Raw genomic sequence first — 25,323 nt, forward strand, 5'->3', positions numbered from 1 at the left:
ACCAACCTCACTGGCTGCTGGAAGGAACAAGTGTTCTTCTCCGTCCTCTGCAGAGGCTCTATTCACTCTGAGTGCTTTTAAGGAGCTTCACTGTTCTTTCCTAGCCTGCAGCCTTCTGGAGATGGATCATCTCCACTGCATAGCTCTTAAAATTTCTAGGCCACAGCAGAGCGAAAGCTCACCAGGAAATCTTCTCAGTTACATGGCTTTTAATAGAAATCCTTGAGGTGGAACTGTCAAAAATCGGATCAGTTTCACTCTGCTGAAGCCTGGAAAGCCAGCAGAGAAGCTGGAGCAGTTTCAGCTGCTCGAGACAGCTCTGTATTAGCTTATCCTAAGTTCATGTTTATTGCTCTCTTGATGTAGCTCTTCTGGTTGTTGCTATAACTTTTCTTAAATGACAGCATACATTTCTAGCAGAATAAACTGTATAGCGCTGAGGAGAAGTGTTCTACTGGTATTGAACAAATTGGGCTTTAGGGTTGCATTGATTAAATGCTATGGGCTGAAAAAGCTCCAGTTATTCTTCTGTTGTAAAGCTGAAGCCTTGCAATGGAAGTTAATGTTGGGAAAGTTCCTTACACTGTTCTTCCCTAGCAAGTTATCTTGACCCCTAAATAACTTCTTAAGTACTGGAAAAAATAAATTACTTAGGCAATTATGTAACAGGAATTAGATTAAGTTCAGCATATTACCATATGTTCCTGAGTTCACCTATGTTTCTCCTTTGAGTTACATGTTTAGGTCAAGTGAATGAGAGGGCATGATACTGAGAGTGAATGGTGGGTGTGGAGATAAACAGAGTATAGTCATTGTTACAGCAAGATTTCCAGGATGAAGCAGATTAGGATTCATTCAGCTAACATATTTTCCATGAACTAGTAATATTGGATACACAGACTTCAGGAACAAATGCACCTGCAGGAAGGAAGAACATTAAGTAAATAGGCAAAATACTCAATGGAATTCTTTTTGTAACATTTTAATTTTGCTTGTTATCAATGTAATAGAACTGCATTTCTGTACGCTGCAGCAACACCTGAATTTTTATAGGTTTAATTCTGTTGCCATAAGGCTTCCAACCCCTCTGCTGACTGAGTGCTTCTCAAGGACATGGGAGGGCCAGGAGGTCTGTGCAGCCATGCTGTGGTTGTAGCAATGTTTCTGTGATCTATCTGCTGGGCTAGAAGGCAGCTTCCCAAAATTATGTTGGTCTTTGCTGTGCATCAGACTTGAAGGGTTCTAAGAAAAAGTGACACTCTTGTCTCATTTTTCTGCCATCTCCTCCATCCCTCCTTGTGGAGGTGGCTAAATATAAGTAAATAATTACATGCTTGGCTGCCTTGCATGTCTGAGGAAGCCAGCTGTACTCACCTCTTCACATTGCCTTTGCTCTGCTATTGCAGATCCTTGTCTGTGCTCTACACATCTGTTATTAAGCCTTCCCTCTCCCTCTCTGAGGGTCTCTTCCTGCCTGTGCATCTCCAAAAATCTTGATGCTAATCGTCTGAGTCTCCCAGTCCTCCCTTCAGTGTGCCCTTGGGCAGGCAGGTGTGTGTGCTCAGGTGTTAAGACATGAACAGCTGTGGCAGGGTGAGTTTGCTTAAATGAGTATTCAAAAACAAACATCTCTGAGGAGGTTAGTCCTGTTCACTAGACACAATGAGACAGCTCAGGAGTGCTGCATGGTTTGGAGCTGCTTTCCTTCTTACTGCAGAGCCCTCTTCCATTGCTCATGGGAGCTGTTAGGCTGATTTTGGACAGGCAGCATGTGTTAAATTCCAAAGCTGTTGGCTTAAGTCTTGTTGCAGTGAAATATCTGTCTTTCCTCCATCACAGGTGGAAGGCTCTGGGTGGGGAGGTATAAATACAAAGTACTGCTTTTTCTGTGATACTTTGCTAGGTGATCCTACTTACAGGGTGTTTAAAATAGATACCAGTTTTGGATTGTACCTGGTACCAAGTAAAACTGCACTTTTCTTCTTCCCTACCTTTTGGTAGGTTTGTGTTCTGAAGAAAAAAACTGTTCTGTGCCAAGAAACCATCAATTGCAGAATATGAAGAGTCCTTGTACTTTCTTGTAAACAGCAACATTTCCTTCTTGCTATCCCTAAAAATTAAGATTGTAGCAGAATAGTGTAGCCCAGAGCAAATCTCTGGGTATGCATGTATCACTTTTGGATTGAAGGGAGTATCATTTCCTAGTGCCTGTTGTGTGCTGATATAGACAGAATTGCAAAAACACATCCTTTGTGCCTGTGACACACAGTGTCAGGAGATATTTATAATAAATCAGTCTGTTTTACACCACTCAGGAATTTGGTACCAAAACACAATATCCTGAAAGCTGCTCCTTGAAGCAGAGATCAGAGAACCTGAGTGCTGTTGCTTCATTAGTAAGTAGTTGGCTTTGCCACTGGAAGGTTTACAGCTCTGCTGGTATCTGAGCACTGAGCTGAAGAGCAGTATTTTCTGATGGGATTCTTAAATACTCCCATGTAGAGTAACCCTGCTTCTCAAGTACATTTTTTTTTTCTAGTTGAAGTAGCAAACATTGAAGTATTTTCTTAAAAAACTTGGCATTTTCCATTCAGGGAGGGAGATTTTTTTTTTCAGTAAGTTGTGTTTGAGATCTGAAACTATGATATATTTTCATTTGCAAGTGGATATTGCATCTTTAATTGTATTCTTTTTGGACAGAATTGCAAATTTCCACAGTGACCAATGCAAACCTAGTGAAAATAATTTTGGATCTGTCATAAGGAATTAGAATTCTAGTCTGATGATTTTTGGTCCACTTTGGCCACCTTTTAATGTGATGGTAAGTGATTTGTAGAAGGAATTTTGGGGGGCTTTAAAAAAAAAGTAATGTTTGACCTAGGAATGGCTGTCAGGCAAATCTAAGTGTGTATTGAAGCTGCCTAAATGGATCTCTTACAGAGGGAGGCAAATTCCAAGTGTCCTGGATCTGTTCATTGGTAATAACATAACTAATTTGAGTTGCTTTTTGTGTCTAGTGCCTAATTTTTTTTAAAGTAAGGCTATTACAGTTTTGGTTTGTCAGATAATTGCTGAAAGGAAAACACTGAGATTATAATGCAGTTTCACTGGATCCTGGTTGCTGAAGTGTGTTTTCTCTGTAAGATAAGCTTATGAAGTACTGCCCAAGCTAACATAGTAAATCTTTCTCAGAAAACATGTCTTTGCCTAGGGTGGAAATATTGAATGGTCATTGGATAACCACTGCAGTAAAGGGGTCAGAATAATTCATTTTTAGCTTGGCATATTGCAAGGAATTTCTTCCCACCTTCCCAGCACAAAATCCTGGTCCTCTCACAAGTTATCCCTCCTTTAGGATTGCCTCCATGCCTCTGCCCTGTTGTGGGAGATGTTTGTATCTCCCAGCTGAGTTTTTCTAGACCATCAGTCTCTAGTGGGGCCCTGTCACAGCCCCTCTGTGCTCAGCCCCACTGAAGGGGAGGAGGATGTGTAATGAGGGAGAGGGACTGTCAGAGATGTATTCAGGTTTCATACTCTGGTGGCAGATTATTGCTGCTGTGGCAGAGATTCCTGGGCAGCACTTTGACAATTGAGCCAGGTGGGCATTGGGTCTGGGTTGTTGTCCCTTCTGAGCTGAAGGTTTTGTCACGGGGATTCCTCATGGCTGATGCTTTGCTGCTGTACACCCTTGAGCAGTAGATGTAGCCCTGATATCAACAGAATTTTGACTTCAAAAGGAGCAGCTACAAGCTATAGGGAAGTCTACATCTCTTAGCTCCAGGAATAGAGAGTTCCTCATGTCTCTTCTTCCCTGTCCTTTGTTTCAGGAGCATTTGCCCTTAGTAAATGTGTGCGGTGGTATTTAAGATACTGAAGTTGGTTAAAAAAGAGGGGTAAGAAGAAGTAGATGGCTGGGATTACTTCCTTTTTTCTTGCTGTTGATGAAGTAATTGTAGACCCCAGACTCTGCCTGCTGGAGTCTCATAATCCCAGGATTTTTTGGGAGGGATGCTGAAATTGGAGAGACCACTGCAGGAGACACTTTCCAGCCAGCCAGAGGGCCCTGGTTGATGCTGGCCATGAAGGAAAAGGCAAGTCCTATCATCTGCCATGGTGGGAATTTGGGTGCTTTCTAATACCTGTACTGGGTTCACATGAGGCTTGTCATCAGCAGGAAGGGGGGCAGTGCCCCAGCCCAGGCCCAGGAAAGCCTGGCCACACATTTGCTGTTCTCCTGTGACAGCTGCATCCTGGTGCTCCTGTGCTTTTGCATGTGTGCATGTGTGACTTCCCCAGGACACCCCTGCTGGCTTCTTTTCACCAGAGAAAAGTGCTTCAGTGGAAATGTCTAAGTGACTTTCTGGGGAGATGGGCATTGGAAGGATAAGTGGAAAAAAGGCAGTGCTAACAAGGACAAGTTCCTCACATGACTCTGGGTGCTTTTTTCCTTCTTGCCTGCTGAACCTTGAGTCACTGCTGCTGTTCTGCTACGCTGGGAGAGCAGTGAATGCAGCTCTTGCTTTTTCCAAAACACGTTTAGTTCTGGTTTCTCTTCCCACCAGTATGTGCTGTTCCTTGGGGAGGGTTCACTGCAGTTAAGCCCTGGGCTTGTGGCAGGTGTGGCTGGAGGCATGGCCTTTGGAAGGCTCCCAACTTCCCTGTGTCCTCTGCCCTGTCCAGTTTTCCTCTGTTCCAGATCATTTTGTTCTTTGCCCAGGCTGTCTTTATGATTGGCATACCATAAACTGATTGCTTGAAAATTTATAAGAAAACAAAATGGCTCCTGGCTTTCATTCTTTGCTAAATGATTGCCTGGTATGACCTTTAGCTGGCAGAAACCTTAGAGGAGGCAAGCAAATCAGGTAACCTTGGTATTCCCCACTTTTTAACTGCTTACAATTTTACAAGCAATTTTTTCCCCTACCTTGTTTGTCACCATGAAACTCTGGGTGGTTTTATCCTGTAGTAATGCTGGTTTTGGCAAGTCTGAGTTCATTTCAGTAGAAGTAAATCAGAAATGGTTTTGCTGCTTCTATTATTGGGGCTTTTGTAAGAAAAGTAGGTTTTTATTTAAACCCCTGAATACCTGTTCATTCTCCTCTCAGCATTGCTAGCAAGTCAATGAAGATAAAATAAAAGTAAAGTCACTTAGAAAAAGATCTCTGGGGAGAGGAGAGCATGTCAGAAGGCAAAGCTGAGGATAATTAGCAGCATATGAGAACCAGAGTGTGTCATTAGAGCAAAGCCTCATTGTCAAGCTGGGGTAGCATTGCCTGGAGGCAGTGCAGTGTCCCTCTGTGGGGACACAGCCATCTGTGAACGTGCCCTGGTGGTGGTGGGGCACAGCCAAAGCCTTGGGGAAGCTGCTGTCCCACTGCCCCCCTTCCTGAGCTCTGGTCCTGCCACCCTCCATCCCTCATGTCACCAGCAGCCAGCCTGGGGCTCTGTGGGACAGACAGCCCCCATCTGGGGACCAGGGTCTGCGTGTCACCACAGAGCTTCTGCAGCCTCTGTCACACGGGTGAGTGCTGCTGGCCTCCTGCAGCACAGGCTTCAGCAAAGCATTGCTTTATCTCGTGTCTTCTAAGGGAAGCAGTGACAGCTACGTCCCTTGGAACTTGCAGTCGGTGCCACGGTCTCTCTTTAGGAAAGCAAGATTTCTTTTGAACACTCTAGGCCTGATTTTAGCACATGTGCTCAAGATGGGTGTGATTACCATACAAATGGAAAAAGCCAGCCATCTCTCTTGAGCAGACAAGAGCACATGGATGCTTCCATCCCAAAAATTCTGGCAGAGCAGTTACCAGAGGCTCTCAGCAGGGATGCAGCTCAACAACAGCCCAGTCCCAGCCTTCTCCATGGCTAAGATCACTGTGGATGTTTGCCAGCCATCTGTAGCAGATGCTCCCAAACTCACATACCTGAATATTTGAAAATTTCAAACTAGAAATTAGTTGACACTTGATTTTAATATTATCAGCATCTGGTCCAGAGATCTCAGGGGAAGGAAGCTCTTGGTCATATGTAGTGATTACTTCTATAAGGCCTTTCATAAGCCTGGTCCACAGTTTAAGAGGGTCAGCTTAGTAGATACGATTTCAGTTTCAAAGATAAGCACACATTTTATAACCCTGCATAATGTTTTTAAAGGAAATTAAATATTAAATGAATGTATGTAGGAAAGGACTGTTTATGGAATGTTAATGACTCCAACTAAGAAATGCCACAAAATTCTTAGCCCTTAGTATTTAATAAACAGAACTTGTTTCTACCACTTTGTCTGTTAATATAGTCCTCCTTTCAAAGTTGGGATTTATTTTGATTTTTGTTGTTTTTCAGCACATCTGCATGGTAAGTGAACATGTATCTGCTGTCTGTTGTAGTCCAGAGAAATAATTACTTCATGCTTGGCAATTCTAACACCTGAGAGATCTTTTTCCTTTCAAATAAGTCTACTACATGTATATTGTATTGTACTTTAGAGCAAATGCCTGAGACAGATTTGCCATGGAAATGTGTTGCAATAACTGTCTTGTGTTTTTGATGCAGGGAAGGCTGCTGGGGTCTCTGGTGTGCAGAGAACAAAGCAAGATAATGGACCCAAGGCCAATGATCCCAGGCTCCTCCCAGATGAGTTTCTTCAAAGGACAGCCAAGGTAAATCCATGGAGAGTGACAAGTAAGCACGTGTGTGCTCCCAAAGGCTGAAGGAGACCAGGCCTGGCCTCCCTCAACAGACTCTATCTGTTGATCTTTGAGTCTCATTCTCCATTTCAGAGAGAGTAATTGTCTGATCTGATAAAAATCAAGTGACTTGTTATTTTTACCAATTTTCCTAGGTTAAATTCCCTTTGTTTGTCATGCAAAATTACTTAGCAAGATTCAGGAAAAAGATTGGATATTAATATGAGTGTCAGGATATCCAAAGTTGTCAGAATTAATTCTTACAGACTTTGGAAAGGCTGCTAGTACTGTTGATTCAAGATTTGAGTCAATCTCTGAATTTTAAGGTACCAGAAAAGGGCTGCTGGGTCAGACTGGGTCAGGTCTCATCCACGTCTTGTGCTTTCCCTTGCAGCCTCTGATTCTGGTCCTGTTGTTGGCTGGGCTGCTCTAGTCTCATCCAGTGTGGCAATTCCAGCACTCAGAATTGTGCAAGGGTGCAGCTCCTGAAACCTTCTGGAAGGACTCCTCTGTATAAGCTTAGGAAATTGGCTATAAGGTTTCTGTTATCCAGTGATTTATTATGGTCTACAAAAATATAGCCCGGATGAACACCTCTCTGGAACAATTATTTAGTGATATTGTAATTTATTATTCTTTTCAAAGCCATCTTGTATAAAGGTAAAATAACCCCTAACTTCAGAAAGCACAGAGAGAAGGAGAGAACTGCCAAATTCCCAACAGCACATCCTTTCCTGTGGTTAGCATTGGATCTGCCAGCGGCACCGTTTTTGGACTGGCCTGGTCTGTGCTGACTGTTGAAATCACAGGCCGAGAATACAAATGAAACATTTTACAGGAGTTGCTTGTATTTTGTGGCTAATTCCCTGCATTTGGAAGCATCTGCTTCTTGTCTGGTTTTGTTCTGTAATCAAGAAAATTGCTGTAGAGAACTAGCACTTGGAAAGCACTTAGCTCTTCTATAGCCATGAGCAAGATGGCAAGGAAAATACATTGTAAATAGGTACTCAGTTAAAAAATGCACACACACACACACATACAGGGAAAACAAGATATAGACCTTGTGACTTTTCCAGTTACTCTGCTGAGCCTTTGGGTATTCTCATTCTGCTAAATAAAGTAAGTTTCTCTGAAGGTATTAATTGTAGAAACTTGCCTCTCCCAGGTGGTGTATATTTTGGAAAAGAAGCATTCTCGAGCAGCTACAGGTTTCATCAAACTTCTGGCTGACAGGAACAGTGAACTCTTCAAGAGGTGTGCCATGTTCTCACCTGTGGACCACAGGGTGCCCAGGGTCTATGTGCCCTTGGCTGATTGCCCTGCAGACTTTGTGAGCAAGCCTGAGGCCTATTCCCAAATGCTCTTCATCTGTCGCATCGTGGACTGGAAAGAAGACAGCAACTTTGCATCAGGGTATGTGGCTGCCATCAGAACTAGAGATGACTGATGTTTCTAGTTGGAATTTTTGTTTTCACTTAATTTGTTACAAACTGGAGAGGCAAAAATCTGTTAACAAACTGCTTTTCTTGTGTCCCTCTGGTGGATAAATTCTTTTGGGATGAAGGGCAGCTCATCATTAGTTAATCTCATAAATGCTAAGTTCCTCGAGTGCTTGCTTCACAGCATTGATGAGTGCATGGTCCAGGGGGAGCACACGTGCTCAGCCTGACCAGCACAAGCACCATGGGGTGCTGGCAGCCTTCCTGTCTTTCCTCCCTATGTGGAAGAGTAGTACACAGTGTGCAGACATTTCCTTTCTGCCAGGGGAAGATCAGTGGCTATGAGGCTCATCTTCAGTTTTTACACCTTTGCTGGTAAGAATTAGAAGGAAGTCACAGATTTTTGTGGTTTTGAAGTTGCATTGGTTCAAGGAGGAATCAAGAGAAGATTCATTCCCTCCTGAAGCATGTGAGAAGGGTGTTGTACACTGCCTGATGTGTGTTTCATCAGGCAGTGTAAAGTCATCACTGTCCAGAGTTCAAATTGCTGGCAGTGCTGTGAAGAAGGAAATTTTAAGCCAGTGCTACACAAATGGCCTATGCTGGGCTGGATCCAGACTGCAAGTTTATTTTGCCTCTCCATGAAGAAGACAGTGGTTTTCAGCATTTTCACTTTTTTCTTTGGAACTGCTGTAGGGTGACAAACTCCCACCTGGAGTGGCCATGCTGTTTCTATTGAATAGGTCTCAATAAGAAATGGAGGATGTTGGTCAATCTATTCAGTTTTCTTGGGAATACTTAGTAGTCCTGGTTTAGTTGGTAGTCCAGAGTGGATAACTCTGTGGCCATACTGTGATCAGATTTTACAGGTGCATCTGGATGTAATCTGGAGCATGTGCAATAGTGGGAGTTGTCCATAAAGTCCAGTTTTCTCTTCCCCTTGCAAAGCAGTTCTGATGGGGTAGCACAGCTGATGTACAGTATCAGCACTGCAGGTTTGGGAGTCCTCAGCTCAAATTGCTGGTAAAGCTTGAAACTTAGAGAAAACTTTTATCAGAGTAAGTATGATGCCACAAATCTATCAGCCCTAGAACTAAGAGTAAACAAAGCTCGAGTCCCCATTTCACAGAGTTTATCAGTTGCAGCTGATTTGTGTGCCCAGTAATAGCAAGTTTCATGTGTGCTCCTTGAGAGCCACGTGAGCCATGAAATCACTCAGTGTTTCCTAGATAAACTGCAGTGCATGAACTGCAGTGGCCTCCCTTTGAGCCCCACTTAACTTGGGTCTGGCTGTGATGTAAACTTCACTGAGAATAAGTTTCTTACTGGCAGATATTTGCTTTGTCTTCTTTGACTCCAACTGAGAAAAGACTGGAGGGTGATTGTAGTGCTTGGCTTCTGGTCATGAACAACCCCCCTTTCAGCAGAAACGGGAAATTAGGAGGATGGGCTAATATATTTTTTATTGGCTAATGTGTGTGTCTTTAGTCTGTACTTCTGACAATATTGGATATTCTCATCTGTCTGGTTTGATGGTTTCCAAGATGTAAAGGGTGTTGTCAGGAAAGAAAATGTCCATGATTGTGTTCATACATAATCGTTTCCTCTGGGAGTTGGTTGCACTTCAGTAAGTGCCTTGTGGAGATGGGAGCATAAAACCTTGGTGACCTCTTTTGTTTTTAACCATAAGTAACTCGACAAGGAAACCTCTTGAATGTCCCAAAGGATTCTGTTTGCTTTTGGGCTCATTTTTAAGCTCATTTATAAGCCATGTTGCCTTGTTTATAATGAGTTGTGTTACTGGTCATGGCCCCCCTGAAGGGGAGAAGAGCAGGTGATCTGCAGATTTGTTTTGTGAACTTTTTTGTGCACCCCTTACTTCTGCTCACAAAGTTCCTGATATGCCTTTGGCACCACCACCATGGTTTTGAAGGTGTCTGGACAGAGAGCCTGTTGGTCATTGCCCTGCACTGTCTGCTGGAAGCGGGACAAGGGAAACTCCCTCCAGAGTTGGCAGTCCTGTCCCCTGGATGCCTTGGGTGTTCCTAGGTACTCTCCATCCTGCAGCTGAACTCTCCCAGACTGGTCATGCACCTTCCTCAGCTTTCCTTTTCCCTTGGGAAATTCAGTGCCAGGTTTCCAAGCACAGTTAATGACCCAGATTGGCCTTCACAGTGACCATGTGTGGGTGGAGAAGTGAGATGCCCCTGCCAAGAGTTTGATGGTGGCATTGGCTGCCCAGAGTGTTAACCTGCACAGGGGCAACCTGAGAGTCCCTGGAGGTGCCTTGAGGAGGGGGTGCGTTTCTGTGTCATGATTGCCACCTGGTGGTCACCAGCGTGACACTGTCCCCTCCAAAGGTCACCCTGTCACCCCGACTGTGCTGGGAAGGAGTGAGGAGGAACTCATGGCTCCAGGTCATGCTGGCCATGCCCTGAGTTGAGCTGCTGTGCTCCCTCCTGCATGTGAAGTGACTTTACCTTGGCAGTGAAATGCTGTATAACTGTACCTGCTTCAGGTAACTGGTAAAGCAAATTAGCTCCAAGACATTCTCCTTTTCCAGAGAAATATTGCAAGTACTGCCATGTACTGTTATTTTCTGGGGACTGATTTCAGTGTTGGAGTCCAGGGTTATTTGGAGTATTAGTCCAGATGTCTCTGCACTTATGCAGATGGTTAAGGTGGAATTTTCTTGTCCCCACATATGATGATGGATGAGACTATATAAAAAAAACAGCTAATAGAAAAGCATGGAATCACTGGCTTCCTCTGTGTCACATTGGGCTTGTGACCATTCTAGCTCAGGGTCTTAGATATTGGTCTGTCAAGGTGACATGATTTGTTCCAGCTTTTGCAATAAAATTAAATGTTGCAGGATGTTACTTCATTTGCTGCTGTTTCCAAAGCCACTTGAGTGGCTGGAATTTTTTTCATCTCTGGCATTTTATTAATTTTTTTTTTTTTAATTCAAAAGTGTATTTTGTGTGAGGGGTAATAATGAGATACCTTGGGTAGTTCAGTGTAAGGCTCAAGGGAAGGTCCAATCCTCTCAACAGAGCAGTGTGGCTCTATTGAAAAAACACCTTCTTGCAGATGGGAGTGTCCCTCAGTAAATCTTTGTTCCCTTGGCACAAATAACCACCTTGTGGGACGGCTCCATGTGTGTTGGGAGCACCATGCTGCTCCTGGGCTCTGATGGGAATAAAATGAAATGTAATGGCAGCTGCAGGAAGGCAGCTCCATGATGTGGAACAGGGCTGGACTGTGCTCTCGAGCACTGGGCTTCCCATGGCACAGCTCTCTGTCCCTCTGATGCTCAGCCCTGCAGCCCTCTCACCATCTCCACTGGCACCTGTGGCCTTCCTCAAGCCTGTGCAGCTCTGTCTGAGCTCTGGGCAGTGGGAGCATCCTGGTGGGGCTTCTTCCTTAAGGACTGGTGGCTTATGTGGGGAGTGTTCTGCTGCTGAAAGAAACTCTACATGTAGGATAGGATGAGTGTGGACAAATCTGCTCCAGGAGAAACTGAGCAAGTTCCCAATGGAAGTTATTCACTCAATGTGGGAGCCTGCCTGGCTTTTCAAAGGAAACAGGCCTTATGTAATCCTGCTTTGTCTTTTTGGAGAGTTTTTATCATGTAACCTTTGAATGCACAGGCCAGTTTCAGCTCCGTGGAGTGAGCTCAAATGTTCCTAGAGATGGATGGGGGAATGATGAGGGGGAAGATGGCAGCTTGGGGGTGGCTCTGCCCCTGGTGCACATCCTGGCTCTGGTGAGTGGGCACCTTGGAGCAGTTCAGCAATCTTGCAGCTATGGCTGATTTGGAGAAATAGCCTGTTTTGCCCCAACCATGGCATGCTCCAGTCAGTGCACGCTGCACCATGTCTGACATCAATCCAAGGGTATTCAAGGAATTCAAGGTAATGTTCTGCCATCAGCGTCACAGAAAAGAAATGTTTACGTCTGTAACCATTGTAACTCTTTTTTGCCTTTTGACATTTAAAAAGAAAGGAGATGCACGCAAGCCCAGGGTGTCACAGACACTGTGACTCCTGGGAGTGAACGTCTGAGCGCTGCTGGGCCCAGTGCCCCTGGCTGTTTATAAGCCTCTTGAACTATTCTTGTTACCCTTGGTGGCCGCGGAGCCCCAGGAATGATTTTGCAGCCTGGCTGTTACTCTGGGGCCATCGGTGATCCTATATGCATTACCTTTGATCACATGCAGTCCTGTCAGATTCTGCTCTGATGCAAGTCATCATGCCTTGGTGACTGTAACATGGCCCCAATTAAAGTCAGTTATACACTTTTTATTTCAAGGTACTTGAGAAATGTTCCCTGGAACACTGTAAATCAAATGTTAATTACTATTAAAAAAATATTAGTCCTATATCAAACCTCTGGGTAAACCCCTTATGGTTCGTAATCTAATTTCAGTAAACGGATCAAGAGGAGCATGGGTTTGAGGAGTGAGCTGGAAAGCACTCTGGCACTCAGAGGTGCTTTCCATGGCTTGTCCTGTAGATGTCCAGCCGCCCTCCCAGTGCACTTCCCAGATCTGCCCTGCCAAGAGAAGGGACACCTAAGATTCAAGACCTTGACATTTCTGCTGGATAGGGCAATGTGTCCTCTCTTTTCCTGTTTTGTTTTTTCCATCCTTGGCAGCGCTGGTGGGTCTGTAGACCCACAGGCTCATCCTTGCTCAGTCCCAGCTCTGCACCAGACGTTGGAAATGAAGTGGTGATTTCTCTGTTTTATTGTTACTGCTGAGAGAGAGTGAGATAAAACTGATGCCTCATTTATTTACATTAAAATAAGGATTAGACTGGGACCCAGCTGCAGGAACAGAGAATTCAGCCACGATGCCAAATGTGCACGTATTTCTGCCATACAGTTTGTACATAAAATTGAAACAATAAAGGGAAATATCTTTTATCCTTGTTTTCATTTTTATTTTAAAGCTAGACAATGTGAACTCTACAATTTACCACACCATGAAGCGAGCAATCCTTTCCAGCATATTACACAATGTGACAGGTTTATTACACAGCCCTTCCCGTTGTGAAGAAGGAGCTTTGCTCCCATAAAGAAGATGGGCTCGCTTGTGCTGAGAGTTTGGGGTTTGTTCTGTGGGTTTATGGCACATTTGAAGCCTTGAGACCGTCTTGCTTGTCCAAATAACAAGTGCACTGTTTTGGCCCTAATTTAGGAAAGTAATTAGTGTCTGTTCTCACTCATTGGAATTAAAGCAGAAGGATCAATGTAATGATTGTGTATTTTATGCAGTGGAAAAACACTTATTAGAGTGGCTGTTTTTGTGCTGTGTTATTACCCCTCTCTTTTGTGTCATATTTTGATGGATTCGCCTTAATTTCAGTTGTAATCTTCTTGGATCAGGAACATTATCTCTATTGACTGTAATGTGCATTGGCCTAATGGCAGTATATTAAAAAAATAAAAAGTAATTTAACTCTGTGTTCTGTAGAGCAATCTAAAGGTGAGAAAGGGGACAGGGGGAGCCACCGTATGACATGGGTTCTCATGGGGTATTTGTAATCAGCTGGAGGGGGAGCAAATGTCTCGCTCCTTTGGAGTCCTGCTTTGCACAGTGTCCAGAGCTGAGCCTTGTTTGACACCAGAGCTGTTGGACAGATCCATGCTGGAGTCTGCACTGGAGCAGATGGAAACTTTCTCCAAGCACAATAGAGCAGCAACTTCATCTACGTGTGCAGAGTACTTCATCAAGCACTGTTAGCATGGAGGGGGACAATTTCCCCTGTCTGGGAAATCCCCTGTTTCTAGATCATTGGCTCCTCTCCAGTCAGCTCTGGGTTCAGAGGCTTCTGCTTAGCCATGAGAGCAGGAACAAATGATTGGGAATGCTGAGATTCTCTAAGGAGCCCGGAAAATGGTCGGAAAGATGATCTGTGGGCGTGTTGTGTGACTCCTGTCAGGGAGCCAGCGTGGGTTCTTCACACCTCTGTCTTCACAGGGCATGTGTTTGCCTGGCAGAGCTGTGTATCCTTTGGGATGGAGAGCAGTGTACTGAGCTCCCTGTGGAGCTCTCTGGTATCTGGTGTGAATCTGTTCTTCATTTTTGGTAGTAGAAGTGAGTCACCTTTTTCAGTGGTGAGGAGGCTGAGGAGAGGAGCGAAGGTCTCAAGGCAGCCATGTGTAACGCTAGAGCTGCCTGTGTGGATGGCTGTGCTTTTCTTATCCCTGTTGGATGCATTTTTCTCTAGAATTGGAAACTTTTTACCTTCACAAAAACCTAAGAGTTTAACACATCTATTTCAAATGAGATACACAAAAATAGCCCAAAGTAGTTCCTGGTGAGTGTTTTGTATCCCCAGTAGATACAATGCATGGTGTGGCTTGAATTCCTGCTAAGTCCTCTGCCAAAACTCAGGGAGAAGTGAATGGGTGAAAGAGTGTATTTGAGGGCTCAGCAGCCTCTCTGCAGGGACAATAACAACATGACAGTAGTAGTTATACACTTTAAAAAAGTATCCCTTTCTTTCTGCAGGCAGTTGTGCAAAAGTCTTGGACAGGCTGGAGAGATCGAGCCGGAATCGGAAGGGATCCTGACGGAGTACGGTGTGGATTTCTCTGACTTTTCCCCTGAAGTCCTGGAATGTCTACCCCAGAACCTGCCCTGGGTTATCTCACCAGAAGAGCTGGCCAAAAGAAGAGATTTAAGGTAACAGCAAAAAGCGTGGTCTAACACTCCTTGGGTTGGTGCAGAGTTGTGCTATTTTGTTTTGCTTTCATCACATTTTGTAAAGGCACTGACTATAACATGTATCATGTTATACCTTAGCTGTGCTAGAAAGCATAGAAAGAAACTACTTTTGAAAGTACTGACAAACCCAGAAGATCAGTTACTTGGAGAAGTATTTTGTGAGACAGAGAGGCTTTTTCTCAAAAGAACTATTGAAAATGTGAAAATTTGGTGCTCGGCACTTAATCTGAAAGTTTTATGATTTTGTCTGGAATGTATTATGCATTTTAGTGGTAGTTTTATAGCAGAGATTTTCTGAATGCTGTTGCTCTGGGATTTGAGACAGATAAAGACTGTCCACCTACCTCACATCAGCCAACCCTGCAATTCAGTGGTGCTCCCAGCCAGCTTTCAGGAACTTCACAGCCTGTTGAGTGGCAGACCTTGACATTGCTAGACTACCCAAAACTAGTGGATTTGCTACACTTCTAAGTGTCAGATTTTAGAGACATCCTTACTAGAAAAGATTTGAAGACCAAAGAAAAAATATTTGTTTAGAACCTCACTTTGCCATAAAGGATGATGCAGGCAAACAATAAACACATTATTAAGAAGACACAGTGTGTTCTGCTTCCAGCCTTGCTTATGTTGGAGCATCCTGACTCAGTTGGCAGATTCACTGCTGTCTTGTGTAATGCTGAGGTGAAGCAGCCCTAGGAGGCTGGTGCCTCTGGACACTGCACTGGTACAAACACCTGTATTTATTGGAGGAGAAACAGTAAGCTCCTCTTCATTTATCTGTGTTATCTGTGGTATGGACATTAGCAATCTGAGCAGATAAACTGATAAACTGCAGCCATTTTTATTTCAAGGCTGAAAATATATTTGTATCTGTGCCTGTACTCCAGGTGTTACTTTGGACCTAATTCTGCTCTGGAGCCTGCAGCCTCCTTACTGTTTCAGCTTTCTGGATTTCCACTGCCCTACAGTGGAATAATTCAGCAGAGAATCACACTCCTGACTGACTAATGCTAACACTCAGATACCAGACTCAGACTGCAGGCTTCAGGTAGCATTAAAAAAAAAAAAGTAGACACTGAACGCTGCTGTTCAGATGTCACTTGAAAGTGCTTATTTTTATATTCTTGACTACAGTTCAGTAGCCTTCTCTGTTTCTTCTGACCGAGTTCTTTTAAGCAAATAAAGAGCTTGACTTGTCTCCAGTCAGACAGTCAGTTTTGGAAACAAATTCCAAGTGCATTTCTTGCTTTTATTGCTGAATTATTACACTGGGACTTATCAAGGTGATAACAGTTCTGCGGTTAAGCCATTTAAATCCCTCTCTGCCCCTTCCTGACCGCAGTGCACACTACAAAGTAGATTTCCTTTTGATCCTCTCAAATATAAACATTTAACAGTCAAAATTTTTAAGACAATTATTTGAGCTTAATTTGCTAATCCTTTTAATGTCAACTGCCACACTGCTGACTAACCAGTCTGTGGTCTAAACACATATGGAGATAACATGAGACTTCTGGTTATGGAAAATAAAATACATATGAGTTTTCCTTGTTGTTTCCTCACAGAAAGGGGTTTGTCTACCCAGGAAGAAGATTAATTTTATTAGTAAATGCAGTGTGAATTGTAGGGAGGTGGTGTCAGGTAGTTGGAGATCTGGCTGGCATCTCTGATGAGTGAGACCAGAAGACCTTGAGACTATTTTTGACAAGTCCCAAGGTAGCTTGGCCTTAACTTGTTATTAGATATCAGCTTTCATATTGTCAGCAGTAAGTGTGCTGTGGTCTGCACTGTCCTACAAAGGGCCAGTACACACAGGCCAGGATGGCATCCAGAGGAACACACCTGAACTTGGGTGTCTGTTCTGGGTGCACATCTGAGTTATGCCTTGTTTCCCAGGGGATCTCTCACACCTGCCTCTGTGAGTGCCCATCTTTGCTGTACTTTGTGCATGGTGGTCTGTCAGGCTTCCCAGATTACTACTGTACAGTAGTCTGAAAGTATGATGTAAATTCATTACAGTGAAATAAAAACTCATCTTTTCTCCTAAAACATGTTAACACTTGTAAATACCTCATCTAATTCAGTTTACAGGTTGCTTGCTTGACTAGAGTAAATACATGTTAGAGTTTAGCTTAAAATACTTCCACCTCTAGTAAATCCTCTGCAGTTCTGTAACATAGGGCTGTAAATTTTCTAGTGTCATGTACAAAAGTTGGATTTGGAACTGAGACCCAAAAAATGTCTTGTGTTTTTGTGTGTTTCCTTTTCCTAAGATAACTTTTCCTTGTTTCCTTTCACCTTGGGAAATGACCCTTTCCTCCTCAAAAGGCAGTTTGTGTGTTCTGCTGAGCAGTGTCCGAGGTGTGGTCTGGGAGTTTGGAGCGTGCAGAGAGCGTCCTGCACCAGAGGTGTTTGTCAGTGTGGTTATAGATGGAACTGAGACAATGTGTTTTCACCAAGCTGCTGAGGCTGGGCAAGAGGGAAAGGCATTTTAACCATGCCATCTTGTAAATATGTTCCTTGATCTTCCTGCAAGTCTTCCAGTTTTACAGGAAGCCTGTTCTTGCCATGCATGTTCTATTTGGATAGCAAGTGTGATTTCACCTACACAGCCTGTGTAGAATTGCTTCCAAGAGATCATTTTTTTCCTTCACTTCTCCAGTAATAGCTCACAAAGAAAGGTTTACATAATATTTCAATATTACTTAAGGCAGAAAAGATCCAAACCTTGTGGATGGCTTTGTCATGATTTGACTGGCTTAGCACTCTGCTCTGCCATTTTTACACAGTTTTGCCATGGACATCTGTTTCTCACCTGCATGGGTTTATTTGTAAAATTAGACAAGTATTTCACAGGCATTCCCAACTTACTTGTTTCTAAAGAGCACCCAAAACTTGTAATGAAAAGCACTGGGCAAGTATTAGGTGTTGGCATTGCATCCTGCAGTTGAATTTTGAGAGAACAGGAAGGTTCATGAAGTATCAGAATGTGTGGTTGAGGAAACTTCCCTTCCAGAGACTTAAAATATGATAATACAGATAGGACTGGAGTGATCATTTTATTATTCAGGTTGACTGGAGATGGTATTTGTTTCATTAGAAGTTTGAGAAGTGTTTGGTTTCTGCTTTTAGGGAAACTTTGGAGGATTAATGTCATAGAGACAAATGTTGATGGGTGCAAAGTTTCAACCACTTTCCGGTCTTTTCCAATGTTATAACATGTAATTTTCATTTCCGTGTTTGCTTTGGGACAAAATGTAGCCCCTGAAGAAAAGAGGGGTGAGGGCAAAGAAGGAAATACAAATTTCAGAGATGGATACAGGAGCTGGAGGCAGAGGGAGGAGGAGGAGGCCATTTGAAGAGGTCTAGCCAGAAATCTAAGAAACCCGAAAGCTATTTCTAAGACTCATTCCAAATGTTTCTAATTTCATTCATATCTTTTTGTTTCCTTTACTGCTTAACTGGGACAAGAAAGTAAAGCCAGGAAAGTCCAATCATAGTGGGAAACAAAAACCTAAATATTGGACAGAGAAAAAAGGTCTTTCTTTGCAAAGCAATTCTGCCTTTTGCTTGTCTCCCATTGTTGGTGTTACTGTGGAAAATGTATAACATCACTTTTTTGGAAAGTGTTAGAACCTGTTCAAGTAGAGATGGTTTATATAGTCTAACATAGAAGAACTAGAGGATATCTATTTCTTTACCATTTGCCTAATAATAAGTGAGCCCGTTGACCTCCGCTGGACTATTACAAATGTGAAACTTGGCACTCAAAATTGCTTGCTCTAAATTTTCCAGTTGCTTTCTCATTTTCCATTTGATGTCATCCTGCCAACTAGTGATTTTATTATTATAAACAGGACATTGTATTCACTTTTAAGAAGAAATATGAAGCTGAAGGTAAAATTACAAACTGCAGTTTCTCAGCTGGCAAAATACAAAACAATGAGCTAAAAATACTGAGCAGAGAAAGGGTGTTGTGGCAGGGAACTCTGAAATATCTACAAGATGGATGTGTTCTGAGGAGCAGAAACTGACTTGAGCTGAGCAGGGCTAAACTCTGAAGAATCATCAGATTGTTCAGCTTGGAAGGCAGATCTAGAGATCATCTACTCCTACCCTATTGTTCAAAGCAGGGTTAGCTGGAGCAGGCTGCTCAGGGCTGTGCCCATTTGGGGTTTGGATAGCTCCAAAGATGAGGATTCCACAGCCCCTCTGAGGAACATGTTCCTCAGAAAAACATGTGTTTTTCCCTTCAAGTAGATTCTCCTGTGTTTTGTGCCCATTGTCTCTTGTCCTGTTGGATACCACTGGAAATTGTCTTGCTGTCTTTACTCCCTAAAGGTGAAAATACACCTTTATCACATTGACAGTATTTTCACATTGAAAAGATCTCCCGGCCTGAGCCTTCTCTTCTCAAAGCTGAACAGTCCCAGCTCTCTCATTCTCTCCTTGTAGGTTGGATGCTCTGATTCCTTAATCATCATCAAGGCACTTCAGCAAACTTGCAGCCCTTTGTTGACATCTCCCTGGTACTGGGGAGCCCAGAACTGGACACAGCACTCCAGTTGTGATCTCACCAGTGCCAGGCAGAGGGGAAGGATTGAAGGAATGCATCCTTTGGCCTTCTGGCAACACTCCTCCTGGTGCAGCCCAGGAGGCTCTTGGCCACCTTTGCTACAGTGACATTTTGTTGGTTCATGTTTAACTTGTCCATCAGGACATCCTTTTCTGCCAAGCTGCTTTCCAGATGGTCCTTCCCCAGTCTGTGCTGGTGCATGGGGCTGTTCCTCCCTGTGTGCAGGACTCTGTTTTTCCCTTTGAGCTTCATGAGATTCCCATCAGAGCCTTCCTTTGCTGAGGTCCCTCTGAAGGGCTGTTCCTCCCACAATGCTGAAAGGGCAGCAGAGGAGGTCAGCAGGATCCCCTGCATTGGCAGGAGACAATTAGAGCTCACTTGCTTCCCTGGCAGGGCAGAGTTGCTGAACTTTGCTCTTGCAGGCAAATGAAGCTTTCAGTTACAATTTGCATCTTGCTATTTCAGCACAGGACCTCAACTGCAACTGATCCAAATTGTTGAAGGCCAAATTTGTAATTTTGGCTGCCCCTTCAGAAGTGTGGCATCCTTCCTTTGGGAAGAAGAGCAGAGGTGCTCTGCTGTGTCCCTCTGCCCACTGGGGAGGGAGGCTCTGCAGCACTGTTGGTACCTGCACTGCAGCTCTATTTTGCTTCTATTTCTTTCTCAAGGAGTGTTACAACTGGTAACAGGGATTAGCACTGTGTACAGTAAGGGTTTGACAGCATGGTCTTTGCTGTAGATGCCCAAGGAGATTATTGGCTGCTAAAATTAGAGGTGATGGTAAAAATGGCAGCCTTGAGCTGTGCAAGGGGTGTTGGAGGAAAGCAGTCAGCCTCTGAAACAGATGTCTTTCCAAGGCAGGTGGACAACTTCAGTTAGGAATGAGTGCAGGGCAGATAAAACATTGTTAAACAGCTTGTTTCCTGGAGATTTTCCACTACAAAAAGCTAGTGTTAAGTAAAGCAAGTCTTACTCAGCTATAATAGGATATGTAAATATGCTCTGGTTTCTGATGGAAACTGAGAAATTACTTGTTTAGCAAATGTATAAGCAACATTGCTTCAGAACTGACTGTTATCTTGGAGTGGAGACACAAAAAGGGCCAGATTGTGATCTCTGCTCTCACTGAGCTGTTCTGTGACTGATTAAATGTTCTCCATAGAGAGATACATTGGATTAGATACATAGGTGATTTACAAAGGATTATTCAGTGGTGTTTAAGCATATCAGATCCAGTTCCTCTGTAATAGGATTGATTCCAGAACCTGGTGATGGTGACTGTACCTGCTCTGGCTACTTCTGCTTTCCAGGCAGTCTGAGGAACTGTACCATTCTTGGACTGATGAGGAGAGCTCATGTTAGCTCCTTTCTCTGCCATTAGCTGAGTAAGTAAAGCTCTGGAGTAAATATGCTCAAGGTGCTGTTGCCAGTGATGTGATTCAGCTCCTTGCTTCTGGTTGGCTTCTTTTGGTCCTCCTCTCTGTTTTCATAATATTTTCTACTACAGTATAGCTACAGCAATTATGGTGGCCCTGTTCTGAATAAAATTATGCATGTTGTGTGCTCTCAGATGCTGTTACCAGTGCCTGGTGTAGAGACACAGGGCAACTTCACCTTTTTCTTTATAGTAAGGTGCATGTGATCACTGGAAGTGCTGCTTCAAACAGAATTGGTGGTGTGTGGTTGGATAGAATTTTTGCTTTCTGATCTTGTAGGCCATCACACCTAATCTTGCTTTGTTAGAAATCTGTTCAGCTGGGGAAAACAGTAATTTTTGCACCTCGATTGTTATACATACAGTGTTGTCCTTGCCTGGATATTTATTTTATGGAGAGAAGTGGAGGGAATAACAGAAGGAGATGAGGATAAAATCTTAAGTAAGTCTGACAGTGTCTGTGTTTCTTACTGGATTCCACTGGATCACAAGGTAGGGGTTTGATGAGCAGAGGAAAGTGCCATAGCCTCTCATGTTTATGGTTTATGTATGTTAAGTGGGGCAGTTCAGGTGTGCCAAGTACTGCCCCTTTACTTGATATCACAGTGCTTTGCTGGTGCCCTGCTCTCCCTGTAGGTCAGATAGCACAGGGTGGACAAGAGATGAAGTGTCCAGGTCCTGGTGTCAACCCAAGTTTCTGTCTCTGGTGCTGTAGCTGAAGAGACCCAGCACCACTCCAGCTGGGGAGGTGGTGTGTCCCTGCTGTGGTATTTCAGAGCTGATCACAAGGACAGGCTGGTCATTATAAGGAACAGTATTTTCCTTGGGTTCCACTCTGATGGTGCGATCTGAAACATGCTTTAACCTGTCCGTCTGTCTCACTTTTTGGGTGATTGGATCTTTGTTACCAGATTATTCTCCATAAAAAAACCAGCCAAACCATAAATTGTAACATAGATGGCCCAAATGCAAGTGTATGAGGCAGAGCTGTCCTGGAGATATCACAGCATGGATTAGAAGTGGGACAGTCTGGAAAAGACTAGCAAAAATATTCTGGGAGATAAGAGATTGATTTACAAGGAAGGATTAACTGTTCAATGTGTATCTGCCAACACTGAAACTAGAAGTTTGTGAAAGATATAGTAGTTGATAGTTAAAAATATGTGGACCAAAATGAAAAAATGAGAATCATTTACGATGATGGGAGGGTAGAAAGGGGTGTTATAAGGACAAGTAAGGTAAAACAAAGAGGAAGCCTTTCCTGTGCAGCCCAAAATAGACTGTAGTGGAGATTGCTAAAGGGCTGGAAACTCCATCACTAAAGATGCTTGATGCCATACAGGAGAAAGTCCTTGCAGATGTATTGTCCTGAGCAGCCTGGCTCTGACCTGTGGGGGCTGGATGACTTGGTGTCTCTTGCACTGTGCATCTGTGATTCAAACAGTTTATATAATGCAGTGCATTTTCAGTTACACTTTGCTTTCTTGCGTGGGATGGTGGTGGTGCACAGAACTCATTATACTTGTGGCACAATTACAGATGACTTGTAGGAAATACTGCTGGTGCTTGGCCTCCCAGAGACTCTGATCTCCTTTATAAATATATTTTGGTTTTTCAAGCTATATAGATATAAGACTGCAGTGCTTTTTTTTTTTTTTTTTTCTGTCTTCCCTCTTACTTGGAGGCCATAAATATGGAGGAAAGAATAGAAGGATAAATAGAAGGAATAATTGGTTCTGGTTCAGCAATCCAGTGAGCAGTCCCTGGTGAAAATGTAAAAGTTTATTGTTGTAGATGTGTAATACACCAGGAGTCATTGTCAGCTGCTCTGTTGGACCGAGGTCTGTTTTCTGAACCAGGACAGGACATTAGCTAAAACATAAACACAGAGAAATTAAAAAGAGTAGTGCTGGGTTGAAGTTGGGCTTTCAATGCATTTTGTGCTCTGCTGGATTTTTGGGGGGTTTATAATGCTCAGTGTTTGGAGAGATTAGTTTTTGCTTCCAATTATTTTATAATTATAGTTCATTTTTAAATTTATGCACCATGCCAAAAGAGTTTTGTGATGTGTCAAGTATCTTTGTCAGTCTGTTACAAGGCATTCAGAGTGCCATCAGAGATTTGTCAGGGTACTTCTCTTGCAGGCATATTTTTTAAATATATTCCTTTTAAGAGGCTGTCTTGGAAGCAGCCACTCTTGGGTTTTAACTAAAATCTGCCAGCATCAAGTGTGACAAATGTGGTAGACACTACAAGTAATAAGTGCTTTTAGGAGTGAGATGTTGAAGTCTCAAATGCTCAGGCACTGATTGGTCTCTGAAATTTCTCTTGGAGAAAGGGTACTTTGTCCTGATTTGGGTGATGAATATTGGCAGATTGATCCTTTGCTTATTGGCACTTTGTAACAAACCTGCACTGACACTGTGGTCAAGCTGGGTTTACTTGTGATTGAAGAATGAGATTGATTTCTGTGGTTGCCATAACAATGGGATTGTTGTGTGAAAAAATGTTAGTAGCATTCACTGGAGTGAGTTGACAGCTCTAGGATGCCTGTTCTCAAATTAAAACAACTGTTTCCAGCTCTGAGAAATGGTGTCTACTTAGCTTTTGCAAGATGGTGCTCAGCAGGGTCTTAGAAATGACCTGAAGAGCTTTAAGATTCTAAAAGTGCCTTTGCTATGCTTAATTTTAAAATGCCAGCTTTGAGCTGGAGTTAATAAGGGTAAACCAGGAGGCTGAGCTTTCACTCCCACCAGGCTATTGTATGTATTCACAAAGTGGAGAGAACAGGACACTCTAAGGAGTCCCTGGAAGAATGTAAATGCACTGCAAGTGTCTAGACATGCAGTCAGTCGTACTGTGAGTGTCTTAGCACTGACCTACTCAAGTTTAAAGAAGACTTGCACTGCTGAAACTTTAATAAACAATGGTCATTCCTGTCTCACCTCCGGCTGAAGCAGTCTGGACTTTGGAAATGGGCTGATGCTTCTGCAAAAGATTCAGCTTGGTGCTTCAGGAGCCTTTGGATGACTGGAGGGACTGTGGGCCATGACAGCTGAGCCTGGAGTGGGGCAGGGTGACAATGAGCTAGTTGAGTCTTGAATGTTGGAATTCACAAACACCTTCAGGCTTCTGGTGTGTTCTTTGTTCTCTTTTGTAGTTGTTTTGGTGTGTTGGTCTTTGTAAATGTCCAGTGAGCATCACTGGAGACTGCTTTGGTGTGAAAGTTGCCCATGGGAGGGGAGTCAGAATGGTGGGGGATAAATAAGGTAATTAAGTTAAATAATTAAGTTCAGGTGCCTTAATTCTGTCAGCTTCCTAACACAGGCAAGTGGAGAGGGAGGTGCTGATCTCTTCTCCTTGGTGACAGGACATGTGGGAATGGTTCAAAGCTGCACCAGGGAAGTTTAGACTGGATATTAGGAAGCCTTTCTGTACCAAGAAGGTGGTCAAACACTGTAACAGGTCTCCTAGAGAGGTGGTCAATGCTCCAACCCTGTCAATGTTTAAGAGGCATCTGAACAAAGCCCTTAACTACAACATGCTTTAATTTGGTCAGCCCTAAATTGTTCAAGCAGTTGGACCAGATGATTGTTGTTGGTCACTTCCAACTGAAACAGTTCTGTTCTGTTCCACTTTGTTCACTTCCCTTCCATTCCCTTCTACTCCAGCCCCTGTGTCTAGGTTTCCTGTTGGAAGACTTCCAGTGATTCCCTGCTCAGCACCTTTCTTAGGTGCTTTGATTTTCTTGCAAAGAATCTCTCTTTTTCTCTCATGAGACTTGGCAGTCTAAACTCTGCCCACAGCCTCATTCCTGAGCAGTCCAAGTTCAGACAAATGCCAAAGCTGGGGCTTCAGCCCAACTGCATTGAGATGGTGGTGGCTGCTGCAGGACTAGGACGAGTGGTGATCTGTGTCACACAGCAGCATGGACATGGTTTGGCTGCCAGCTGACTTGTGCTTGTGTTGCTTGGGGTGAAATTCCTCCATCCTCTGCTTTGCCTGGTTCCTGAATAGCTGGGTCATCCTTTGCTGCTTAAGGCCTCTGCCTGCCATGAGAGGTTACACCAGCTGGTAAGGACAATGTCTTGCTTCATGAAGGGTTTTCTGATGCTCTAGTGGGTACATGCAGTTCTCTGGACTGGTATTTCATGTTGGCATTTATTAGTGGTGAAAATCTGGGCTCCATGTCTCCACCGGGGAGTTGACTCATCTGTGTGCTGCTGCTTGGAAAGATCTTTGAGTTATACAGGAAGATCTGTAGGGTGCTGCTTTGTTACTGTGTACAAAACTGTGACTTTTCTCCAAACAGCAAGAAAATGGCACTGTTAACACCCAAGCTTTGCCCAGCTGGGTGGTCATGTCAAAAACCTTGCCTCTAATACAGCCTGAGCCCATGGCTTGCCATTGCAATGCTTCATCCTGATGCAGGTAGCCTCTGTCTTGAGCAAAGA

The 25,323-nt window shown here is 43.6% G+C and overlaps 1 protein-coding gene across 1 annotated transcript in view; it reads left to right on the forward strand.

Moving 5' to 3' along the window:
* DIS3L2 (DIS3 like 3'-5' exoribonuclease 2) overlaps positions 1-25,323 on the forward strand; it is a 180,457-nt gene that overhangs the window by 63,603 nt on the left and 91,531 nt on the right. Inside the window, exons 8-10 of the mRNA XM_058812219.1 lie at positions 6,550-6,656; positions 7,849-8,096; positions 14,643-14,816. Coding sequence (XP_058668202.1) covers positions 6,550-6,656; positions 7,849-8,096; positions 14,643-14,816 — 529 coding nt within the window. The remainder of the gene's footprint in view (positions 1-6,549; positions 6,657-7,848; positions 8,097-14,642; positions 14,817-25,323) is intronic.

The sequence above is a fragment of the Ammospiza caudacuta genome, chromosome 11, assembly GCF_027887145.1.
Source record: "Ammospiza caudacuta isolate bAmmCau1 chromosome 11, bAmmCau1.pri, whole genome shotgun sequence".
In the NCBI taxonomy this organism is placed as follows: domain Eukaryota; kingdom Metazoa; phylum Chordata; class Aves; order Passeriformes; family Passerellidae; genus Ammospiza; species Ammospiza caudacuta.